Source organism: Boleophthalmus pectinirostris, unplaced genomic scaffold, assembly GCF_026225935.1.
Source record: "Boleophthalmus pectinirostris isolate CB_2022bp ecotype Guang Dong unplaced genomic scaffold, ASM2622593v1 HiC_scaffold_19, whole genome shotgun sequence".
Classification (NCBI taxonomy): domain Eukaryota; kingdom Metazoa; phylum Chordata; class Actinopteri; order Gobiiformes; family Gobiidae; genus Boleophthalmus; species Boleophthalmus pectinirostris.
Genome location: NW_026571140.1, coordinates 136,844 through 160,412, shown reverse-complemented (window position 1 = coordinate 160,412; position 23,569 = coordinate 136,844). Strand labels below are relative to the sequence as shown.

The following is a 23,569-nucleotide window of genomic DNA, read 5'->3' as shown; positions in this document are numbered from 1 at the left end:
ATTGTTCTCGCATCAGAATATTATTCTTTCTTTCTTCTTTCTTTCTTATTTTTCTCCTAACCAACTCACCCATTTTTCACCCACTGAACAATAACAAAAAGTCCTGGAAATTTTGCCATTTGGTAAAACTCACGCTTCTCTAACTTATTACAACTTACTATTTCCATTTTCAAAAAATAAATAAAATGGCTTGTCAGCACCCCCAAACGACTCAAAAATGCATTAGGGAATACGGATAAGGGCAAAAAAATTTTGGACGTACAATAATGAAATTTGACACAGAAGTCGATCACAAGGAAAAAATATTAACACTGTGCACTCCACTACGGGGCAGTAATATTGGCTTAAAGTTTGCTAAGCTTTTACGAACTCCTCCGAGGGCGTTCACCCGAACGAGTTCAAATTTGGTCCATATTGTCTCAAGACGTGGAACATCAAAACTTATTCAATTTTTTCACACACGTGTGACGGTCTCTGAGCAGTGAAGCAACAAAAATTGCACACAATTTTGGAGATTTACAAATTGCTCCCATTTGCTCAAACCAACTCCGATTGTAATGAAATTTGAAACAGTTGTTAAACTCTCTGCCCTGAAACTACTTAATGTGAAAATGATTAATTTGCCGCATTAGCGCCCCCTATAGATTGAAACTAAATTTAATATGGGAAAAAATATTTTTTTCCCGAATAGCTGTTGAAAAATTTCTGAAATTTTGCACAAAATTCCATTTTGGCATCCTGATCCAAAAGTCAATGACACCCATGTCACATTTTTTATGGTGTTGCCATAGCGATGACATAAACTCTCCATTGGTAAAATCTACAAATTCTGGCACAAACTTTGGCCAATTTCACTAAAATTTTAATCGTTGATTGACACCTCGACCCTGAACAGATTTATATAAGAAAATCTCAGATGGGTGCAATAGCGCACCCTAGGGAAATTGCATGGTACTGCAAACATTTACTTTGTTGTAGACATATAAAATTTGGTACACAGCTTCATGACATGGTCTTGATCAAAAAAGTCAATGACAACCCCATGCCATTTCCCATCGTGTTGCCATGGCGACAGGCCAAACATCTGCCCTTGCCAATAGGACGCCCAACAAAAACTTTGGCGTAGCCAAACCAAATTTGGTACACAGATGCATCATGGGAATAGGAACAAAAAAATATATTATGCGGTTGCTAGGCAACCAACAGGAAGTCGGCCATATTGGATTGATCGTGCGACCTGTCCTCATACTTTAATGAACTCGTCCTAGGGTGTTTGACCCAGACTCACCAGAATCATTCTGTATCATCTAGACAAGTGGGACATTAAAAGTTGTTAAAAGCTTTTAAAAGCTCAAACCGTGTTGCCATGGCAACGGTGCAAATTTCGGGTTCGTTTTTGGGGCTCACCATCAAACTTCGATGCCTGATAATTTGCATAAACTTTGGCCGATTTCACTAAAATTTTAATCGTTGGTGGACACTCCAACCATGAACAGATTTATATAATAAAATCTAAAATGGATGCAATAGCGCCCCCTAGAGAGATTGTAGGGAACAATAAAATTTTACTTTTTCATAGACATACAAAATTTGGTAAACACATTCGTGACCTGGTCTTGATGAAAAAAGTCAGTGACGCTCACACTCCATCTCCCATCGTGTTACCATGGCAACAGGTCAAAAATCTGTCCTCGCCAAGGGGACTTCCCAACAAAAATTTGGTGCACAGTTGCATCATGGGAATAGGAACAAAAAAGTATATTCTGACCATGCCCCCCCCCAAACCGGAAGTCTGCCATCTTGGATAAAAAAAAAAAAATCAACACATACAGAAATGGAGAAAAATAGTAGGTTTATTTTGAGATTAGGGGTTGAGTCTATGGTTAGGGTTACTACTAGGGTTAGATTTAAGTTTAGGGTTATTAGCTGTTAGTAAAGCGTTCTGAGGGGCGCGGTGTTTGCGGGGCGCAGCGTTTACAGGGTGCAGAGTCATAGGCGCGCGCGAGGGCCGATCATTTCCACTTGCAGCTATATTTATTATTACTATTATGCTCTTTGAGCTTTAATTTGACCCCCTAAACACGTTCAAATACTCACCAAACTTGGCACAATATTCAGAAGTGGCAAAAAATTCGATAAAATATAGGTTTCGTGCACAGGCATAATAAAATGGCAACACAGCGCCACCTGGAAAACTCAAAAATTTTGTGCCTATGGGAGACGTCCCAGTCAACTTTGTCGTAGAGCCACGAAATTCAGTACACACATTCGTGATGTGAAGACAAACAAAAAAGATTATTATGGCCACACCCCCTGACAAACCAGAAAACCATCTTGGATTGAAATTTGAATCCGCATTTTCGCTGACGTTGCTTTTGAACGAACTCCTCTGAAGGTGCTTCACCCACAGGGCTGAAAATCACCGTACATCATCTAGAGTAGTGGGGCATCTAAAGTTTTCCAATTTATTTTGATAGCTGCCACAGTTTACATGCAGCAAAGCCGCAAATTTCTGTCAAAATTTCACTTAATTTCAAGATGACATTATTTGCTCCTGTTCGCACAGACTTAGTCTGATCGTGTTGAAATTTGAATCACTAATGCGTGATCTCAGCCTGAATATAATACACTATAAAACATATGAAAAGTGAACACTATGGCGCCCCCTTCCATAGACAAGTAATGTCAACATTATCGCATCTGCACCAAATTTGGGAATTAAATTCTATACATGATTACGAGCAAAAAAATATATTATGGATATGGGGAATTTTTCACTGTTGGCTAGCAGTTAGGGTTGGGCCTACTGTTAGGGTTTTGGCTAGGTGGTTGGGATTTACGGTTATTAGGGTTAGTGTGGGGCACACCATGTGTGACAGGCGAGGGCCGTTCAACGTCGCTTGCAGCTTTAATAATATTTTTTTCTTGTCTTGACATGATCAACTTCTGTGTCAAATTTCATGATTGTACATGCAAATTTTTTTTGCCCTCATTCGTATTCCCTAATGCATTTTTGAGTCATCTGGGGGCGCTGACGAGCCATTTTATTTATGTTTGGAAAATGGAAATAGCCAAAACTTAGAGAAGCGTGAGTTTTACCAGATGGAAAAATTTCCAGGACATTTCATCATGGTTCAGTGAGTGAAAAATTGGTGAGTTGGTTAGGAGAAAAATAATAAGAAAGAAAGAAAGAATAATATTCTGATACAAGAACAATGTTCTGCTTTTTTTTGGCCAACAATCTATACATTTTCAGAAACCTCTGGCACATTGCTACATCATGGCGAGGGTCCCTGGTCACTAGGGGCGAGTCACATAGCGCCATTTCACTTTCCGGTCACTAGGAGCATCACTTTGCGATATTAATAGGCCCTTCGCCAGCCTCTGGTGCTCGGGCCTAATAATAATGCATCAGTTAATGCACTTTTCTGGACACTCAAAGACACTTTGTAGTGCGTTATTCATTCTTTACATACCTAGTGCTAGTAAGATACTTCTGTTGACACAGCTACCCTGGGGCAGACTGACAGACGTGAGGCTGTCAATCTGTGCCATCAGCCCCTCCAACCACCACCATCACTCACACACACACACACACACACACACACACACACACACACACACACACCACTTTCTTACTCTTTACTTGGAAATATACTTGAAGTGCCTTGCCTAAGGACACAACAACAACTGGTGATTTTCCCAGTGGTCTCCCATCCAAGTACTAACCAGACCTGGCTCTGCTGAGCTTCTGAGATCTGACAAGATCAGACTTTGACACACTCTTATGGCTATTCTATGTGTTTTCTAGTTCTACGGTTATGTGGCGGTTCTGTCTCTTGCGTTGTGGACAAGTTGGCATACCATGGCATACCATGTAAGACAGTCAGGGGATTGTTTTACAGCTATTTCACAAAGCCATCTCACTAAAGAAATTCTTGGTAGAGTAAAGACATATCCTGATGATTGATTGGTTGACGAAAAAGCAGGCGTGGCAAATAATCTCAAAACTATTCTGTATGTGTGTATCTGACCTAAACTGCACTCCCAAGACTACACCTGCACAAGAGTTCATGAAAAAACTTCTATTTATGCAGAAAAAAAAATACAAGGAAACAATGCATTTATATAAAGAGAGATTCAATTTGTGAATCATGAGTCTAATCTGACTTTTTAAAGCTCACTCACTCGTTTCTCCTTTTTGCTGATTGTCTAAAAAAAATATCTGTCTGAGAATTCCATAGGAACTATGAGCATTTTTACAAAGCTCAGACTGACGCAAGAAGTTAATTTCTCCACCTAAACGGGTTAGCAGCTAATGAGTTAATTAATTAATTAATACATTAATTAAGTTATGAATGATTTGTTTTTGTTGGTTTTTTTACTTTTTTATTTATTTATTTATTTATTTGATTTTATTTGAATGTTTCAACAACTGTCTCATAACGATTGAAAAACTCTAACTTTGTGTATTGTCAATTAGCGTTAAATAGTCTATTAATGAGGCATGAGTAGAATGAAGAGAAATGATCCCACATGCTTTTTGCTACAGCTACAGTTATCTTCATGATAGTACATCATATTTTCACATTTTTTGCCAATTTCACATCATGTCAGTATCAGTAATGTTATAGGTACTGGGCTTTATAATAAATATGTCCAGATCTTGCAGAGTTAAGGTGAAATCTACCCAATCTATATACTATTCTTTAAAATCACACCTGTGCCAGGTGGGGTCACTCATGTTTAATCTGATTAATTTTAAGATAAATCATTATCTATGATTTAATTTAATGACAAAAAACTCATTACATACTCATACTCATACATTACAGGTACATTCATTACCGCTATTTCACCACAGCCAATATGGCGTCACCCATCAGATTTAGTCACGCAGGTACAGGAGCTTTATTGGCAGAGACACACTGATGATTTTCTTCCCGTGCTATTTGAATGCATCTTGCCTGTTGTATGAACATGCTAGGTGTTTGTGTTGAGAGGAGGATGTGAATCCTACTTCCCTGTCAACGCTCATCCACAAGACTGCCCAGAACATTAAATCATTATCACTTACGATATTGAGGAGTAAAATACAATAATAATAGAAATGTTCAAACTAAAGTGCAACTCACCAAGTAGTGTCATCAGGTCAGGGCACTGTGAGGAGGGTTACTAGTGTCCATCCTCTGTGTTCTCTGTGTCTAGTACCATGACAACAGACTCCAGGGGGAGCAAGTTGAACTCTGGAGACACAACAGGACCAACAACAACCTCTTCAACCCTCTCGTTCTCCGCTCTGTTGTTTTGGTCAATGATGAGATGAGACATTACCTCCAGATTAGATTGTTGTAAGAAGTCTGTAGTATTTCAGAGCTAGTTGGCTTACATAGCTATGTCCAAGCAGGAACCACATGGATACAGGAAAAACAAATTATTCAAATCACACAATCTAATAGTCCTTCATTTCTGTCCTTTGAACTGCACAAGCTGCACTCCCTACTTAGTCAAAATTCCTAAATAGTTAAAAATCTAACACAAGAGAAGAAGACCAGTCAACCACAACCATGGCAAGGTGAACATGACACCCTGTCAGGTGAGGAAGGACTGCTCTGTCGGGTGCGGAAAGAGGAGGAGAGGAAGTGAGGAGGAGCCAAGAACAACTCTAACCTGTGTGTAAATGTTTAAGCGATTGCATGTTTAGAGGATTCACCTTACCCAACCCAAAGATCCAGTCAGTTTCCCTCAGAGAAGCTGTGGATAGTGATTTAATAATCCCATGTAAAGCATTCTGAGAGTATACCGGAAGGGTCCATTCAATTCAAGGCAGGATATAATAACTGTAATTACATGGGTGAACTTGGACTATGTAATGCCAACTATTCCAGAGCTAATTTAAATCTGAGTTTGTGGATCAAGGGTCACAACAGAACTAATGCAAAACCAAAAGAATGCCTTTTTCTAGTGGAGCTGTTAAGGACCAAAATAGTTTGCTTTTATAAGATAAGATATGCCTTTATTAGTCCCACAGTGGGGAAATTCCAGTGTTGCAACGCACAATTTCAGAACAGCAGGAAAAGGTAACACAGATAATAAATAATAGCTTAAAATAATTAAAAAATAGACTTAAAAATAATTGCACATGGTTATGATTGACTGGTACATGTTCAGTGTTAGCAGTGTTTGTTGTACAATCTGACAGCAGCAGGAAGGAAAGACCTGCGAAAACCTCTCCTTCACACAGCGAGGGTGAATCAGTCTGTCACTGAAGCTGCTCTCCAGAGCAGACAGAGCGTCCTGCAGGGGGTGAGACTCATGGCCCAGCATAGAGATGACCTTAGTCAGGACCCTCCTGTCCCCCACCTCCTGCACTGAGTCCAGAGGACAGCCCAGGACAGAGCTGGACTTCTTGATGACCCTGTCCAGCTTCTTCCTCTCCCTCTCTGTGATGCTGCTGCTCCAGCAGACCACACCGTACAGGATGGCTGATGCCACCACAGAGTCATAAAAGGTCTTCAGGAGTGGCCCCCCCACTCCAAAAGACCTGAGTCTCCTCAGGAGATAGAGCCTGCTCTGGCCCTTCCTGTACAGTGCATCTGTGTTGTGAATCCAGTCCAGTTTATTGTTCAGATGAACACCCAGGTACTTATATGAGTCCACTCTCTCAATGTCCCTTCCCTGGATGTTCACTGAGAGGGTAGTAGAGTGACATCTGCGGAAGTCCACCACCATCTCCTTGGTCTTCCCTGCATTGATGATGAGGTGGTTCTGCTGACACCAGTCCACAAAGTCCTGTATTAGTCCTCTGTACTCCACATCATTATCATCCTTGATGAAGCCAATGATGGCAGAGTCATCAGAGAACTTCTGCAGGACGCAGCTGTCCGTGTTGTGTCTGAAGTCTGCAGTGTAGAGGGTGAAAAGAAAGGGCGCGAGGACAGTGCCCTGGGCGCCCCCCACACTACCAGTCAGGAGGTCAGACACGCAGTTCTTGGATCTCACGAACTGGGGCCGGTTTGTGAGGTAGTCCAGAATCCAGTCTGCCAGGTCACAGTCCACACCGGCAGTCTCCAGCTTGTCCCTCAGGAGCAGTGGCTGGATGGTGTTGAAAGCACTGGAGAAATCAAAGAAAAGAATCCTCACAGTGCTGCCGGGGTTCTCCAGGTGAGACAGTGAGCAGTGCAGCAGGTAGATGACGGCGTCCTCCACTCCGATTCCAGGCCGGTACGCAAACTGCAGCGGGTCCATCGTTGAGCTCACGGTGGAGTGGAGGTGGCCAAGGACCAGTGTCTCCAGTGTCTTCATCAGATGGGATGTTAGAGCCACCGGCCTGAAGCTGCTGAGGTCTTTAGCGTGCGGCGTCTTAGGCACTGGTACCACGCAAGAGGTCTTCCAGAGTCGCGGTACCACCCTCAGCTTAAGGCTCATGTTGAAGACATGCTCCATAACACCGCACAGTTCGTCTGCACAGGACTTAAGGAGCCTGGAGCTGATGCCGTCTGGTCCTGCTGCCTTCCTGGGTCTAATTTTCTTGAGCTCCAGTCTCACCTGGGCTGCAGAAAATGACAGTGGCAGACTGGGAGGAGGGGTGAGTCCATGTGTAGTGGTGGGCTGAAGAGCAGAGGCAGAGGTGTGAATAGGTGGTGCAGGATTTCCCCATTGTCCAGCTGGGGAGGTGAGAGCTGGCAGATGGGTCGGGGGAGGAGTGGGTGATTGATCAAACCTCAGGAAGTGAGAATTGAGGTCATTCACCCACTGCAGGTCCCCCTCCCTCTGGGCAGTAGGTGCTTATGGTACAAGCATGAAATTTTTCCACATTACTAACACCCCCAGGACTAATATTTCTAGATATGTAACCAAGCCTAAATCGACCCTGGAGCCGAGAACTGTGCATGACACAAAATGGACTGTATGAAAATGAGACTGGCATAAAAAACACTGCATAATCCCTTTCTTACAGTCTAATTTGCTTAGTTATCCATTTTGTAATGTTGAACAACAATTTTTCATGAGCTCCAAAGCATTTATGAGGTCATGTGACCATTTTCCTTGAGGTTGTAAGGATTGTGTGGGCTCCCTGTGGTTGAAATCCAAGTTAATACAATATTTTATCTTTCAAAGCTTGGGTTTTTGATAACAAAAACAATTTAAACATCTCTAATGACCTGTAAGTGCCTCATCATGTTTCACAATAGTAATTAAATGCTGCATGGATGTGAAGCATAACCCTAAAAACATATCAGAGATTTTCCTTAAATCGTTAAACTTATTCAAAGTGCTTTAAGTGCAGCTGCTGCCACATTGGCATGAATCTGTACATGCCAAATTTGTCTTTGCACACTTGCATCACCCAGCACAGGCTTCTGCATCCACACTTGATAAGTTCATAGCACGTTCTTTGCCTGGTGGAGTGTGATCCTCAGCGGTAACCAGTGACTGTCATCACGCTTTCATCCTCAATCTGCAGGGGCTGGGTGGTGTCTTAAAATACTAAAATTCTTAATGGTGCATTATAACTTTTCTGTTTGGGGGTCCACAACCTGCTTCTTTTATGATGTTACAGCTTTGGCTGGAATCTTTCACTGTACGGCATTAAACATATCAGTCTTGTGTTTATTCAGTTAAGGATTGAAAATGAGTTTATTGCTCAAATACCTAAAATGCAGACATTCTTACATTTAGCGGGTCTATTGCTTGTGGGACGCCAGTCATTGTGTCCTTAGGCAAGGCACTTCACCCACATTGCCTAGTATGAAAGTGGTGTGTGAGTGAGTGATGGTGGTGGTCACAGGGACCCATGGCGCCAATTGGCATGGCAGTCGCTCTTCTGTCAGTTTGCTCCAAGGCAGCTGTGGTTACAGTAGTAGCTTACCACAGGGTATAGAGTGAATGAATAATGCTGAATAATGATCTGCAAAGTGTCTTTGTGACATATGTCTGTGAAAAGCACTATATAAATAAAAATACTTACATGTCACCAGTTAGATGGATAAGTTTAAAGTTATACTGTGAAAGCAAAGCAATAATATCTCCATGGACACAAGCAGGTATCTTACCTTCCACTGGAAGTGTTATATTGTACACCTAAAGATGTTAAATTCTGTTGTCCTTTTACATAGCCTGTATCTCTCACATTATGGGGGGGGGCATTATTTCAGCAGTTCAAGCTAATATGTATTTAATTCGACTTTAATTTTAACATTTGTCACTAAAACATAGTAAATTTGTGGTCTTAATAATGGGTTTATATCTTTATTACAATCCATATCATCATTCCATTTTCTCGTTCCAGATCGAGAGATTGCAATGAAAATATGACAAAACCTGTCACAAAACCTGGTCTAATGTTTGGTCATAGTCCCAAATCACCATCTCCACAGTTTCAAATGTGTTCTCAGTCTGGTGTGGGATTACTGGAATGAGCCATCCACCTCTGCTCCAGTCATTATTGTTGTTATTATGATGTTGTGATGGGTTGGGAGGGATTTTTGGGCATACATTTGCCAGTTGAGGTGTCTCGGGCATCTGTTCCGGATGCCTCCTGGGCGCCTCCCTCGGGAGGTGTTTCGGGCATGTCCCACCGGGAGGAGGCCCCGGGGAAGACCCAGGACACGCTGGAGGGACTATGTCTCTCAGCTGACCTGGGAACGCCTCGGGGTTCCCCCGGAGGAGCTGGAGGAAGTGTTTGGGGTGACGGAGTCCCTGCTTAGGCTGCTGCCCCCGCGACCCGGCCCCGGATAAGTGGACGAAAATGGATGGATGGATGGACATTTGTTAGTAGTATTAAAGATGTACTATGTAACTTTTCTGCTGGGAGCGAAAATGGCAGTGTTATATTGTTCCTCAGTATGGCATTAAACTTGTCTATCTCCATGGAGACAAGAAAGTGGCCCAACCAGGCCTTGTTTACAGGTCAGATCTATGGAGAGGTGGTTATATAGGTTATATACATATATATAGGTTATATAAATAGGTTTAATGCCTTACTGATTAATATTTCAGGCAAAGCAATGAAATCTCCATAGTAACAAGCAGGTGTAACATCTATAACAAGACTGCATTAAAGAAACTTAAGTCAGCTTCAGGTTTTATCTACAAAGTCTTATATAAAATACTTGTCACTACAGTGTAGTTAGTAGTTTTTATGTGTGTACTTTATACTTTTACTCAAGCACAAATTTTGCAGTAGTACTTGTAACTGAGTAAATGTTTTGCTATGTATCTGTACTTGAACTGTACTCACAGAAGAGCTGATTGAACCATTGTGTAGCGTATCCCTCTGAATGAAGACTTGACACTTGAACTGGCGAGTTTTAGATTTAATGTCAATAAATCCTTCAAATCTGCCGTAAGAGCTAAAAAGAACACAAATACAATGCCTAAATAGGCATTCACAAAACTTAACGGAAGTTTGATTAATATTTACATTAATCTAGACAACATTAAACAACAATAATAAAAAACTAGAGACCCAAAAATTATTCAAAGAAATATTTACATCAAAAACATACCTTTGTGCCTCTTCAGAGGGAAAGCTAAATGAAAAACTTAGAAAAATACCAAAAATGATATCTACACATTTGCTCCGCAACGTTTCTCCCCTCTCGTTGTCAAGGTAACCAGACAAACATAAACCTTTTAAAATAAAAGCGCCAAACACAAACGCGCAAGTCAATGGTCAACAACAGAAAATGGTGTAACACAAAAAACAATCATAAAAGGTCACAAGAGATTTCAACAAGACAAATTATACTATAGGTTATTTACACAATGAATATACAGGCTAAAGAAAGATTAGGGGGGAGAGAGAAATGAAGATAGAAAATCAAACCTACACAAAACTATTTTCATGAAGTTTTACTTTTGCCTTGAAGTGGGACTAAACACCTAAACTCGGCTCACAAACACATTTCAAATAGCGCTGATAAACTGAGTTACCTGGAGGAGTAAAGGAGAGAGGGGCGGGGCTAGGGGGTATAAGGAACAATGTAATTGGTCTAACAGGCATCCACACTACAAACTCCACTCCTACAGCCAGGGATTTGTAAACAGAAACAACTGGCTGTAATCAGGGCAGTCCTGTGTGATGTCACATAGTACTTGATATCACAGAGGCCACTGGAGTTCACACACTCTCATTTTTACACATTGTTGCTCAGATTCTTTTGCTAATTTACCTAGTTTGCTCTAAAATTGCCAAACAAACACTAGAAACAGTAAATGACACTATTAAAGACGCACTGTGTAACTTTTTAATTCAGGGCCCATCACCTGCTTGTTTCTATGGAGATGTCATTGCTCTGCCTGGAATGTTCCACAGTATGACATTAAACAGCTCTACCTTACATTTATCCAATTACAGGTGGTTTTATAGCTCAAAAATACCTAGAAAAACAGACATTCTGACTGTGAGCAAGGTCACCTCTTCACAGATCTGACCTGTAATTTGGCATTGTTTAGTCTCCATGAAGATAGAAAGGTTTAATGCCACATTGTAAAACAATCCAGACAAAGCAATAACATCTCCATGGAGACCAGAAAAGTTACATGATGCACCTTTTTTAAACACCATTAGTTTAGTAGCTTTTTTTGTTGTTGCTGTTATTTAATGTTTACTTTCACTTTAAAACTGCATTGAAAGTAGCTGGTATCTTGATACATATTCTTCTTTATAATCTATATGATAATTTAACATTATTTTCCAAAAAAGAAGGTTTAAGCAGTAATTGAGATCCCAGCCTCGTTTCCTTGTCGGCCATTTTGTGACATGCGCGGCACTCGGCTCCAGGGTCGACTTGGGCTTGGTTCCATATCCAGAAATGTTGGTCCTAGGGATGTTAATAATCTGGCAAAGTTTCATGCTTGTACCATAAAAATGAACAACTGGGCACCTTTTTGGTCCTTAACAGCTCCACTATTCAGAAATGAGACAGTGACAATGTGTTTTCTGTTTCAGATCGGAAGTACCTCTCTCTCCCACTTCCTTCTCAGCCCACATCCTCAAATGAAAGCTCTACACAGCATTTATAGGCTTCTAATTCATCTTTTATTGTGTAGCTGACCAAAATGAATACAGTTGCAGACAGCCTACATGATGTAGATACAAACAACTGTGAGGAATAAGCAATTTGTAAAACAAAAGTCTATGGCTTACTGAGCAGACAATTTATTTACAAACTTCGATGGACTCACTGAAAACTGGATCAAAAGTAGTTTCTTAGGTTATTTTTTCCTTTTTTTTATTATATATTTTTTAATACATACATACATATATGTATATATGTATGTATATATATATATATATATATATATGTGTGTGTGTGTGTGTGTGTGTATGTGTGTGTGTGTGTATATATAGATATACATACATACATATACATACATACACATATATATATATGTGTGTGTGTATGTATATATACACATATACATATATATATATATATATATATATATATATATATATATATATATATATATATATATATATATATATATATATACATATATACATATATACACACATATACATATATACACACACATATATATATATATATATAAAAATATAAAAGGGGGAAAGGAAGGCCACTATGGGCCCAGAGGGTGGATAAAGTCTCTTTCAGCGAGACAGCTTAACACTCAACAGAGTTACAGACATCCCATTTACTGTTATGGCACCAGGTTCAAAGCATGCCGTGGAACTGCTGGTAACACAGCGACAGGCACCGAACCAACAAGCAAGCAACTCAACAAACACAATCAGAGATCTGGACTGTCACATGAGGTATCGTGGATCAAGCATTACTGAAGACGCTCTCATTGTCCTTGTTTTTGGAATAGTACAGAGAATCATTCATCATACACAAAACAAACTGATGACATAGAATCTACATTACAACAATGAGGATGTCAATAACACAATTTTCTATGAGAAAATTCAATCCTAGAATGGCAGGATATTGACATTTATATGTATATCAAAACACCCAAAAATTAGCAGCAAACATCAGGAAAAAGCATCACTGGAATCATTTGTTTTGTCTTTTTCATTTCATGTTTCTATTTTTATCTGAAAACGTAGCTGGGGTTTATATAGCAGCGGAAAAAAGGAGTGTTTGTCTCCTACTGTCTCACCCACATCCACACACAAAGCCTACACCTACACCAAGGTCCTACACTCAGCCCCGCACGTCCACAGTGATTGAAAGTGAGCCCTACTGTTCTTGTTAGGGAAGTCTCCTCAGATACACAGCCCACGTTTACAAGTTTTGTGCAAAATCGTGTCTAAAGTCTACTCCCCACCCCCTCTTCTTTTACATCTTGTACGGGGATGAAACCCCCTCTCAAAATCCTTGAGCAGTACGAGGTCAGGTAGGGCACTGAAGTTTAAACTGGGATTTCATGGCAAAGGTTTGGTTATATCAGCACATTTCATTATGCAAACTACAAAAGTAAACTAAAAAAATAAATACTTTCTCTTTTCTTTTACCCTAAGAATAATATTTCCTTTGACTTTTACCACAGTATTGTGCTGATTGAACCAAACCAGATACGTTTAGTGATGGTAGCTATGACAAGTTCCCAATAATTCTCCTTACTGGTCATGTGATGTCCCCATCCACCCATTACTCTGACTTCTCCTCTTTCATCCCCATTCCAAACTTACTGTGATTTTTTATTTTTTTTTGTTGAGTCAGCCATGCTGACTAAAAGTGCTTTTTTAAGAATAAAAGTTTGAATGGTTTTAGATAGATCTAGTAAGAGAAAGAATGCACACTGGATTGCTATGCTATGTGCGACGGGTCAAGCAATCAGTAAAGCAAATGAGTGGACAAAAAAAGCTCTTTTGTCCTAGCCATTACATCAGCATCCCAAAGCAGCTATCATAAACAGCGCAACTCAGAACTACTTAAAAACAAATGCTTGGAAAAGAAGAGGTATAAGACTAATTGATAAAAGACCTAAATGAATATATAAAGTGACTAAATGTAAGCAAGCTGGGGGTATACAGATGCCTGCGACATGACAAACAGGAGCATGGACAAGTCTAAAACGTATTATAGTAGTATAAAAGACAAAACAAAAAGCCTCTGTCTTTAATAATAATTATATTTCAGGGTACACCCTGAAGACAGGCTAAGACCTACATTACACTTTGGGATGATTAGTAGGCAAGTCTGTGGTAATTTGAAGATTCCTAGTTTAATATTTGAGGGAAGAGTATTGAAAGTCTCTTTGCGTGGCTTGCGCTCCAGCCCTCAGTGTTGCGTTCCCTTGTAGGGGTGGGACATTAACAGAAATGACTTGGGGGGTCCCGGCCCGCAGCCCTGTCCCAGTCCTCACTGTGTCTTTAGATCATAGATCTGTCTCTGTGTGAGCTGTGTCCTCACATGTCCATACATCTGTCTCTTGTATGAGCAAGGTCCTTAGATGTTTACATCCCGTACATCTGTGGGGGTGCAAGACAGGTCCACGTCTCCATCCACACGTTTACTCTCCGTGCAGCTGTGGTGGTGCTGCTGCTGCGCCTGTCGCAAACTGGACTCCAATAGAGACTCTATCTGCTCTTGACATGAGCGCAGACAGTCCTGAACAAACACAGCAAACAGCACATTAGCAGAGGGAGACAACTACTGTCTGTCACTTGCACGCAATAATCACATGCACCGTGCATTATGATTATGAGGGGTTTTTTTTTATAACTTCCTACAATATTGTGGAGCAATAACCTCAACTATTTTTTCCTGTTACTGACTATAAAAATGCAGAAGTGAATATGTATAATGGAGGCTAAAAACAATAGCTACAAAAAAAAGTTGAGTTAGTGACAGCATTTTGGGCACACAAATGATCAGTACGAGTGTGAACACAGCACTTCCACCAAATGGCTATCCAATATAAGAGCTCAACAACAAAGCACAACTCCGGGTATGCTTTGGATGAGGATTATAACATGGTTAGTTATAGAATCTAGGTTATATAGGGCATTTGCGTACCGGGTCGCTACGGATGACTTGTGACAGGAAGTTGGTGAGGTTCTGAGAAGATAAGGAGGCGTCCTGGCTCTTTAGGTACAGGCCTTGGACTGCAGCCGCCACACTGCCAGCAGCAACCATCGAGGGAGGGCTAGCGATGAAGTTCACATCTGAACACACACACATCTTCGTGTCAGAATGATTCACTATAAACAAACATTTACTCTCTAATATTTTGTGGGCAAGTGAGACAAACAAAACAAAATAGTTATGAAAAACAAACAATCACTGATAACACACAAGTATGTGAATAAAAGCATACCTGTAGCACAGAGGGCCACAAAGGTTTGAGCATGTTTGCGGAGGACCTGTTTGGTGGACAAGTGGATCTTCAGCTTAGACAGGAAATGCTCGATGAAGTCGTGCGGTGTGACTGAGGCCAGGTCCCACTTGAGTTTGTTGAGAAGCAGAAGCTCCATTTGCTGTGAACCAAACAAGAGGCATTCATTCAACCTAAGCCACTAGTCAGGACACAGGCCTCAGTACTTAGTACAGGTTAAGTATGAATATCACGTTAATGTGTAATCTTTTATGTATGCATTAAAGTACTATTGTTATACATTATTATAATGTTATAATATTCAATACAAATGTCTTATGTGCGTTTCCCCATTGTCTGTATGTCCTTTTCGAACAGACTCATGAGTAAGAATGGGTATAGAAGGGCATTTTATGGCTGTATGTTTATACAAACATGTCGCAAAATGGGTTTAAAAGCTAAATATTCCGTTATTGGCCACAGCAGCCCCCCAAGATTTCAATATTGGCTCATAAATACATTTAGTAATGCATATCAGCCCTTCCCTATATATAATACAGAATAGAATAATGCATCTATAATTTTTGACCAGTAGGTGTCACTGCAGCCTGCTTTTTTCCTTTGCACTCAGAGCACATTGATGAGAGGCCGCAGTCAGCATGGGAAAATCACAGGCAGCCATTCAGAGTGAAAGCATCAAACCCAAGTCTGACTTTGTTCAACATCCACACAGTAGCCCCACTTCCCAGTACTGGTGTACTAACATTTCAAATTCGCTTTTGATACGGAATACGCTCAATACTCAATACTAATTATAAACTAAAATACAGTCATAACAAAAACACTCATTCTTTAAACAACAAAATGTGATTGAACATTAAATCAAAGTACTTTTTTTTTATATTACCATGTGGCCTTATAATCCCTCAGTGGTGCAGTAGGTTCCATAGTGGTCCATGTGTGTATACTAGTCTATGTGCTCTTATACTTGTTCTGATACAGCTGCAGATCATTCTAAAGCTATTCAGGAAAGGTTAATTTCTGTCCCGTGAATGTGACTTTTTTAGTACTGATACATGCTCAAATGAATATCTAGTTTCAAAACTAAACTTAAACTAATACCGAAACTAGATACTCATTTGAGCAGGTATCAATACTAAAAAAGTCACATTCGCGGGACAGAAATTAAGCTTTCCTGAATAGCTTTAGCTGATACAGCTCTTGAGTGCATAGACTAGTATACACCCATGGACCACTGAGGGATGACAGATGTAATGCTACACAGATGTAATGCTAAAGAACGCAGTACAATTGAATGTTAAACATCACATTCTATTGCTTTATTATCAATATGGTATTGAGTATTGAAATTCAATTTGAAATGTTAGTATTGTGAAAACACTAGTCATGACCACAGCAGCCCCACTGGCCTGTATCATGAGCCAGCGCCTTGTGCATGTGTGCTCCTGTGTGTTATGCAACATCCATGTCTACACAAGTCAATTACCAGCAGTTCGGAGGGGTGCACAGAATTGTCTGTGTAGATGCACAGTTTCTCTGCTGTTAAGGGTACAGTCTCCTTCATCTTTGAGGCCAGAAACATACAGGTAGCTCCAAGTAGCTGCAGTCGGGTTTTCCTTGTGGCCTCCACTGATAAAAATCGGTCCAAATAATTCATAGCCAGTGGAAAAACCTCCTCTTCACATTTCTGCTCCTCGCACACCTGAAGAAAGCCACGAAGATGCTTCAGACACACGCACAACACCTCACACAGCAGCTGCTATTACAAACCATGCATTTAGCCACAATATGAATTAATGTCGAGATTTATTTGAGGTATTTTTCATCATTTAATTGTTAACTGGTCTGCCATATTGACTTGTCCGTGCAAAACCAGAAACAGTAATATGCATATAAGCATAACGACATTTGGGGCTATGCAGTATGTCTATCTCTTAAACATTCTAAACGTGAGTTGTGGCTAATTAAAAACAGGGGCGCATTAGTTCGCAGTCAGTTCTGACGGAGACACAAAGGTGGCGTCGAGGCAAGTTTCACTCTCTAATTTCAACTTCGTCATCTTTTCAAAAAATGTTCAGAAATACTTAAAAAATAGTGACAGCAGTCAAACGAGTATGAAAATGAGCCTTGTTAAAAGCCTGTTCGGGTGAGCGCTAAAAATGTCGAATCTGAGCGCTGTAGAAATTAAAATGAATTAATTTGTAAAAGTGCTCTTCACGTGCTCCTTGCGCCTCTTCTCTCTGCCTCGGCGCAGCGCCGTTTCAAAAATTAATAAAAAATGTTTGTAGTGCATTTATGCAGACAAAAAGTTTACGTAAATGTGCAAAACCTTATCTACTATTAAAGCCGACGGGTCGGGTTTATGAAAAAGCACTCAGTTTCTTATAAAATGCATTTTTTAGCTGCGACCTTCAAGACAGAGCCAGTCTTCTCAAACAAAACAGACTTTTTGCAGTTGTGATGTGGTAGATTGGGCTGGAACAGCTCATATAAGACGCTGATATGATAAAGATTCACATGTGGCGGATTCAGCCCATTAGTTGTCGCACACTGTCACGATACACATTTTTAATGATATTAAAATCCTTCTCATATACGACGACAAGATGGCGCGTACTGGCACGGGCCACGCTGCATACGTGTACATTGTTGTAATTTTAGAATATTTTCCTGATTTTATTTCACTTACATGTGAAGCGCAGAGACCAGGCTATGCACTAATTGTTCACTTAAGTGTATTGTTTACAATGACAGAAAACTCTCGGCTTATAGAGAAGGACCACCCAGCTTCCATGAGCACATAGCCTACTTTTACAGCCTTTATGTAACCGCTTCTCTAAAAGAACATGATTTCATGTGTCTGTCGATGATATAAAGTCCATCCTCGGGAGCCTGCCTGTTTCGCTTTGTGCTAGCACTACTAGCTTAACCACAAGTTAGTTTGCGGTACTCAGAAGCACATGAGAAAAGTTGCACTGAAACAAAAACCAACCTCTAACATCCATGTGGCAACTATTTTCCTCATTTTAGGCACAATTTCCCTCTGAACACACTTGAAGTAGTTTGGAGACGGGAGGTAGCTCTCCTCCGCCTTGAGCATGGTGTGAAGAACGCGGTCATTGAGCAGGTTGCCGTCCTGGTAGGCTCTCCTGATGGAGTCCACCTCACAGCACAGCAGCTGGTCCTCCATAGCACAAGTGCGCTTCCAAAGCTCCTCTTGCCTTCGACACAAGGCGCTCTGAGTGTTTCCGCGGAGCGCAGGAGCGAGCAGGAGCGCACACGAGGCGTCTCTTGCGGGTGTGAAATGACTCGGTGCCGCTGGTAGCTGCTCTTGCTCCTGCGGTGTGCGCCAGCCTCTGAGGAACAGCGCTGAGCTCTACCAGACAAAAACCCAGCGTCAGGGAGCGCGCACGTCCTCTCAGCGCGCGCACAATACGCGTACGCCACAATCGCGCGCGCGCGCACGCACACACACACACGCACACACACACACACACACACACACAGAGTGTGCTTGAGGAGCGCGCAAGACAGGGAGCGGGGCATGCGCGGTTACGTCAGCTGTTGTTAAGAATGGGGATCAAAGAGAGAGCAGTCTGAGGGACGGAGCCTATTCTATACAGATATAAGAAGAGGGCCCCCGGCTCGGGCCCCTCCTCTGGTGGCCCAGTAGCGGCTGAGGAGGAGCTGGGAGGTCCGGGCCAGAGCAGAGGGCTATGCCCCTGTGGCGGCAGGGGGCGATAGTGACTCAGACTTCCTCCCTTTTCCTCTGTGTTTGTCCCACAGAGTTGAGCATGAGGAGAGCACATGGAGCTCCACCACCCCCACGGCTCTGCTCTGTGTGCCAGCCAGGGCCTAACTGAAACCAGTATGCACAGTACAGGGAACTGTAACCAGTATGCACAAATGCACAATGCAGGGCTTATAAACATGTAGGTTTAACGGTGCCCTTTGTGAAAAGGTCATTTTGAACTTGTGTCACTAATAGGCCATATTCCTGCTTTGCTTTTTTTTTTTTTTTTTCTGTTTTGTTGGCTACTAAATACAAAGACTGATCAAACAATAGGCTTAATTAATGTAGTTATAACCACACCACTAAGTAAAGAGATGTTCACAGTATAGTCTCAGTTTAGTGACACACAGTGAGTCTGACACACACACGCGCACACACACTAGCAGGAGGAGACTGGGGCTGCACCAATGAGAGAAACCGCTGTTACTAGGCAGATGTCGGCCTAACTTTTCATGTGGGGAAAAGTTCAGTGCACTGGGAAAAGTTGGCATTGTATTTTATAACTCAATCAAAGTTCTTTGACTTTTATAATCTCATGTTATCAGTACAGAGTGTGTCGTTCTTGTGTCAGAGAGAGGCTCATCATGAAAGTGAAACAAAGCGGCTCAGATGACAGCTCTTGTCAGTACACACAGGCCTTGCACACACAGCCATAGTTCGTTACAGTTACAGATTCATGTGGACTGTAAGTTAGGTACAATCTAGTTTCAGTCTGAAGTGGATCTTTTTACATTCCTGGAATTCCTCTTTAGGCTATTGGTTAGACTACCGTAATGCCTGCTGTAGCTGGTCTTACCATGAATGACAATGTGTAAATGGAGTTAGTGACTAAAGAATCTGACAGAGAATCAGCATTCATTTACACTCTTTTAAAGACAACTTACACATGTGTGGAAAACATGTGTAACAAACTTTGATATTCATCTGCAGTTTTGAATTAGAACTTCAACTTTCCAGTTTCAGTCTAATTATTGTACTTTTTGCTATTAAGCCTATTTTGTAATTGATTAGTGTGGTGTTCATAATAGCCTAGGCCTTTTACAATAATATCATTTGAAGTAAGGTATATTGTTGAAGAAAATATAGACAATAAACAATAATAATTAGACTAAACTATGCCACTGACACAATAACCCTAAAGCAGGATTATCCCCCAAAAATATTCTAAAAACATGAGCTTGTTAGTTAGTTTGAATCTATTATGTTATTTATTTAACTCTCTACAGGTCAAATGTTATAGTACAGAAAAATAAAAACACTAGTATGAAGAAAACGTTCCTTCATTTAAAAATGTTGGTATTATGATGGTATTCTAGCTATTCAAATAATATGACCAAATGTAAACAAAGTAAATTTAATAGTCTCTCTAACATAATATGTCCACTTTAACTGCATGCCAAATTGTGTTTTTGCATAACCTTTTATTGCCTATAACAATTGTTCAATCTAAATAAGCATAAGTAAATATTCAGCCAGATCATATGCCATAATGACACGCATATTAAACTGTGATTGTGCTCAAAAAGTTGCAAAGATTGTGGAGCGGTTTGAGATCCATTTGTTTTGTGTGAGACCAAACTTGCAGGAAGTTTTGCTGAGGCTTGCCTGAGCAGCTGAGGACAAGCAGCCGTGGGAGACAAAGGAGCCCGAGCATGTGACTTTTGTAAGGAGCCTCTGCAAGCAAACTTACGGTACATGCAGCAGGAAGTGTTTAAAGGGACAGAGACAAGACATGCTTGGCTCCAACATTTCACTGCTGAGGTAAACACACCTGTTGAATTGATGCAATAGATCATGCATAGTGTATGAATAAGCAGAGGTGGGTATAGTAGCCAAAAATTGCACTCAGAAATGTAACTGGAAGGAAAAAATAAATTATGCACAAAATCTGGTATTTTCAAAGGATAAAATGAGACAAACTAAATCATAGCTAAAGGAGCAGTGCTAGAAACAAAAATCTTCAAATTATTTCATATTGTCAACATAAAGCTTTTGTTACTTGTAGATTTATTCACAGTGGAAACAGTACTGTTATTTTACCAAGTAGGAGTAGGAGGAATAAATATTCTGAAAAGTTAAATTTCTTTAAAAATTTGTTAAGTAAATGTGACTGATTTTTACCCTCCCCTGGAAATAAGGGTTGAAAATGTTTTCTTCATGGGATGAATAATGTACTGTACTGACACATCAAATACAACTAGCCCCATAAACATACTGGACCCATTACAGAACATTCACAGAGTTAGCACTTTTTGATTGATTGCATTTATATAGCACCTTTCAAGATACCCAAAGCGCTTTACAGTTCATTATTCAGTCACTCCACACTCAGTGGTGGTAAGCTACTACTGTAGCCACAGCTGCCCTGGGGCAGACTGACAGAAGCAAGGCTGCCAACCTGCGCCATCAGCCCCTCCGACCACCACCATCACTCACGCTCACACCACTTTCAGACTGGGCAATGTGGGTGAAGTGTCTTGCCTAAGGACACAACGACAGATTTTTGCCACTGGCATCCCACTGTGGCACCTGGAATTCCTAGCGGTCTCCCATCCAAGTACTGCCCAGGCCCAGCCTGCTTAGCTTCTGAGATCTGATGGGATCAGGCTTTGACAAGCTGTTTTTTCTACTTTAGTTGTGAAATTATTTAGCAAATCGTGTCCATTCCAATTGGTATGGCATGCTTTTTATTTGTACAGAGACAGTGCACAGTACATTAATCAAGACAAATGTCATACATGAATGTTCATTTACACCTGTAGTCCCTGAGCAGGTTGGAAATACTGAGAGTACAGATTCAACATATATAGCTACATTATTATTATTATTATTAGGTAGATTAGGGGTCCTATATGATGCTAATGTTTGATCTATGTTATATCCAAATACGGACCTTGTTACATGCACACATGTTTAACACAGAAACCCTGCATAAGTAGACAGGATTCTTCTAGAGTATTCCAGCGTATAATAGAGTAAAGCGGTTCAATTGAGGCTGAACATAGCAGTTAACTTTAAAACTACCACTTGATGACAAGTTGAAACAAAGCATTTTGAATCTCAGTTGTCAGCACAGTGTAAACAAGTAATGGTTACATGAGGGTATTATACTTATGGGGAATTAACTGCTAGCGCATAACATATTGAGAGCACCATGTTATGTTATATTTTATTGTTTTGAAAATGCTATATTCACTGGAAACATTGTGTTAACATGTTTTATAAGTTTCCCTTTTATCACTCCCCCTATCACAACACAATCAGTGTGAACTCCTTTAATGACACAATTACATGGCATCAGGTTTGTCAAGTTTCTGTGTACAGTTTTGTATCATGTGTTGTACCACATTGCCTAGTATGAAAGTGGTGTGTGCGCGAGTGTTGCTGGTGGTTGGAGGGACCAGTGGTGTCGACTGGCAGCCACACTTCCGTCAGTCTGCCCTAGGGCAGCTGTGGCTACAATAGTAGCTTACCATCACTGGGTATGGAGTGAATGAACTGTGCTCTGTAAAGTGTCTTTGTGACAAATGTCTGTGAAAAGTGCTTTTTAAATAAAAACTTACTTACTTACTAGAAAGCTGCAAAAATGTCACTTTTGCATAACACCCCCTCTTTAAGAACAAGAATAGATCTGATATGGCTCAAGGCAGAGTGGTGGTTGTTTCTGTCACAGGTCACTATCCAAAGGTTGTTGATAGTGTCAACACTATTTTGTTTAGGCTTCCTGCTTGTTTGGTATGTTCCCCCAAACGGAGTGTGAGAGGTCGGGTTAGGTTGAGGTGAGCAAGTCCCTGCTGTGGAACAAGCTAGTAGCCACTGCAGTACTTCTGTCTATTTTATTTAATCCAGATGGAGAGTCATTTTCTAAAATAGATTTGTTTCTATTTTATTATGGAAACAAATTCCCATTGAATTACAGAAAATAAATTGTTCAAAGAGCCTTTCTTTTTGTACCAAATTATGGAGGTATGATGGCATGCAGACTCTACTTTGAAATCACTCTTTTACCCAGCCCTTTGTTTCATACACAGGCCATGGTTTTAAATCCATCGGCAGTGTTGGATGAAGTACTCTATTTTGATACTAAAGTAAAAGATTATTCAAGTAAAAGTATCACATGAAAAATCTACGTAAGTAACAGTTAAAGTACCCCTTACTTAAAGAGTAAAAAGTAGAAGTATTTTGCAGAGAGTTGCAAAGAGAACAATTAAAAGTGAAGTGACTATGTAGTGAAAATTTAGTGGTTTTGATAATGAGTTCAGCAGATTTTAAGTAATTCTATTGATTTGGTAATTTTTCCAGCCGTTTTGTGTTTTTGTGTGTTTGGTTTGCTCAACTCAAATTAAATGTAGTAAAAATAAGTCTCAGCCTTATACTTACTACTATACAGTACTTTTCAGTCCAGATCTAAAATGTAGTGAAGTAGAAAGTACAGATACATGCTCTCGGTAATGAAGT

General features: G+C 40.5%; 1 protein-coding gene across 1 annotated transcript; it reads right to left on the bottom strand.

The window, feature by feature from the left end:
* Window positions 1-12,553: 12,553 nt before the first annotated feature.
* ccnd1 (cyclin D1) lies at window positions 12,554-18,694 on the bottom strand. The gene is made up of 5 exons (XM_020934782.2): window positions 18,311-18,694; window positions 16,805-17,020; window positions 15,301-15,460; window positions 15,000-15,148; window positions 12,554-14,591 (listed from the first exon to the last, which is right to left on the bottom strand). Exons 1-5 carry the CDS (start codon window positions 18,506-18,508, stop codon window positions 14,430-14,432), a joined length of 885 nt encoding a protein of 294 aa, XP_020790441.1. The 5' UTR covers window positions 18,509-18,694; the 3' UTR covers window positions 12,554-14,429.
* Between the last annotated feature and the right edge of the window lie 4,875 nt (window positions 18,695-23,569).

Coding starts and splice junctions, on each gene's coding strand:
- ccnd1 (XM_020934782.2), bottom strand. CDS start 18,508: ATGGAGGACCAGCTGCTGTGCTGTGAGGTGGACTCCATCAGGAGAGCC. Junction 15,461..16,804: donor TGCACCCCTCCGAACTGCTG/GTAATTGACTTG, acceptor TTTGGTTCACAG/CAAATGGAGCTTCTGCTTCT. Junction 15,149..15,300: donor TGTGGCCCTCTGTGCTACAG/GTATGCTTTTAT, acceptor GTGTGTGTTCAG/ATGTGAACTTCATCGCTAGC.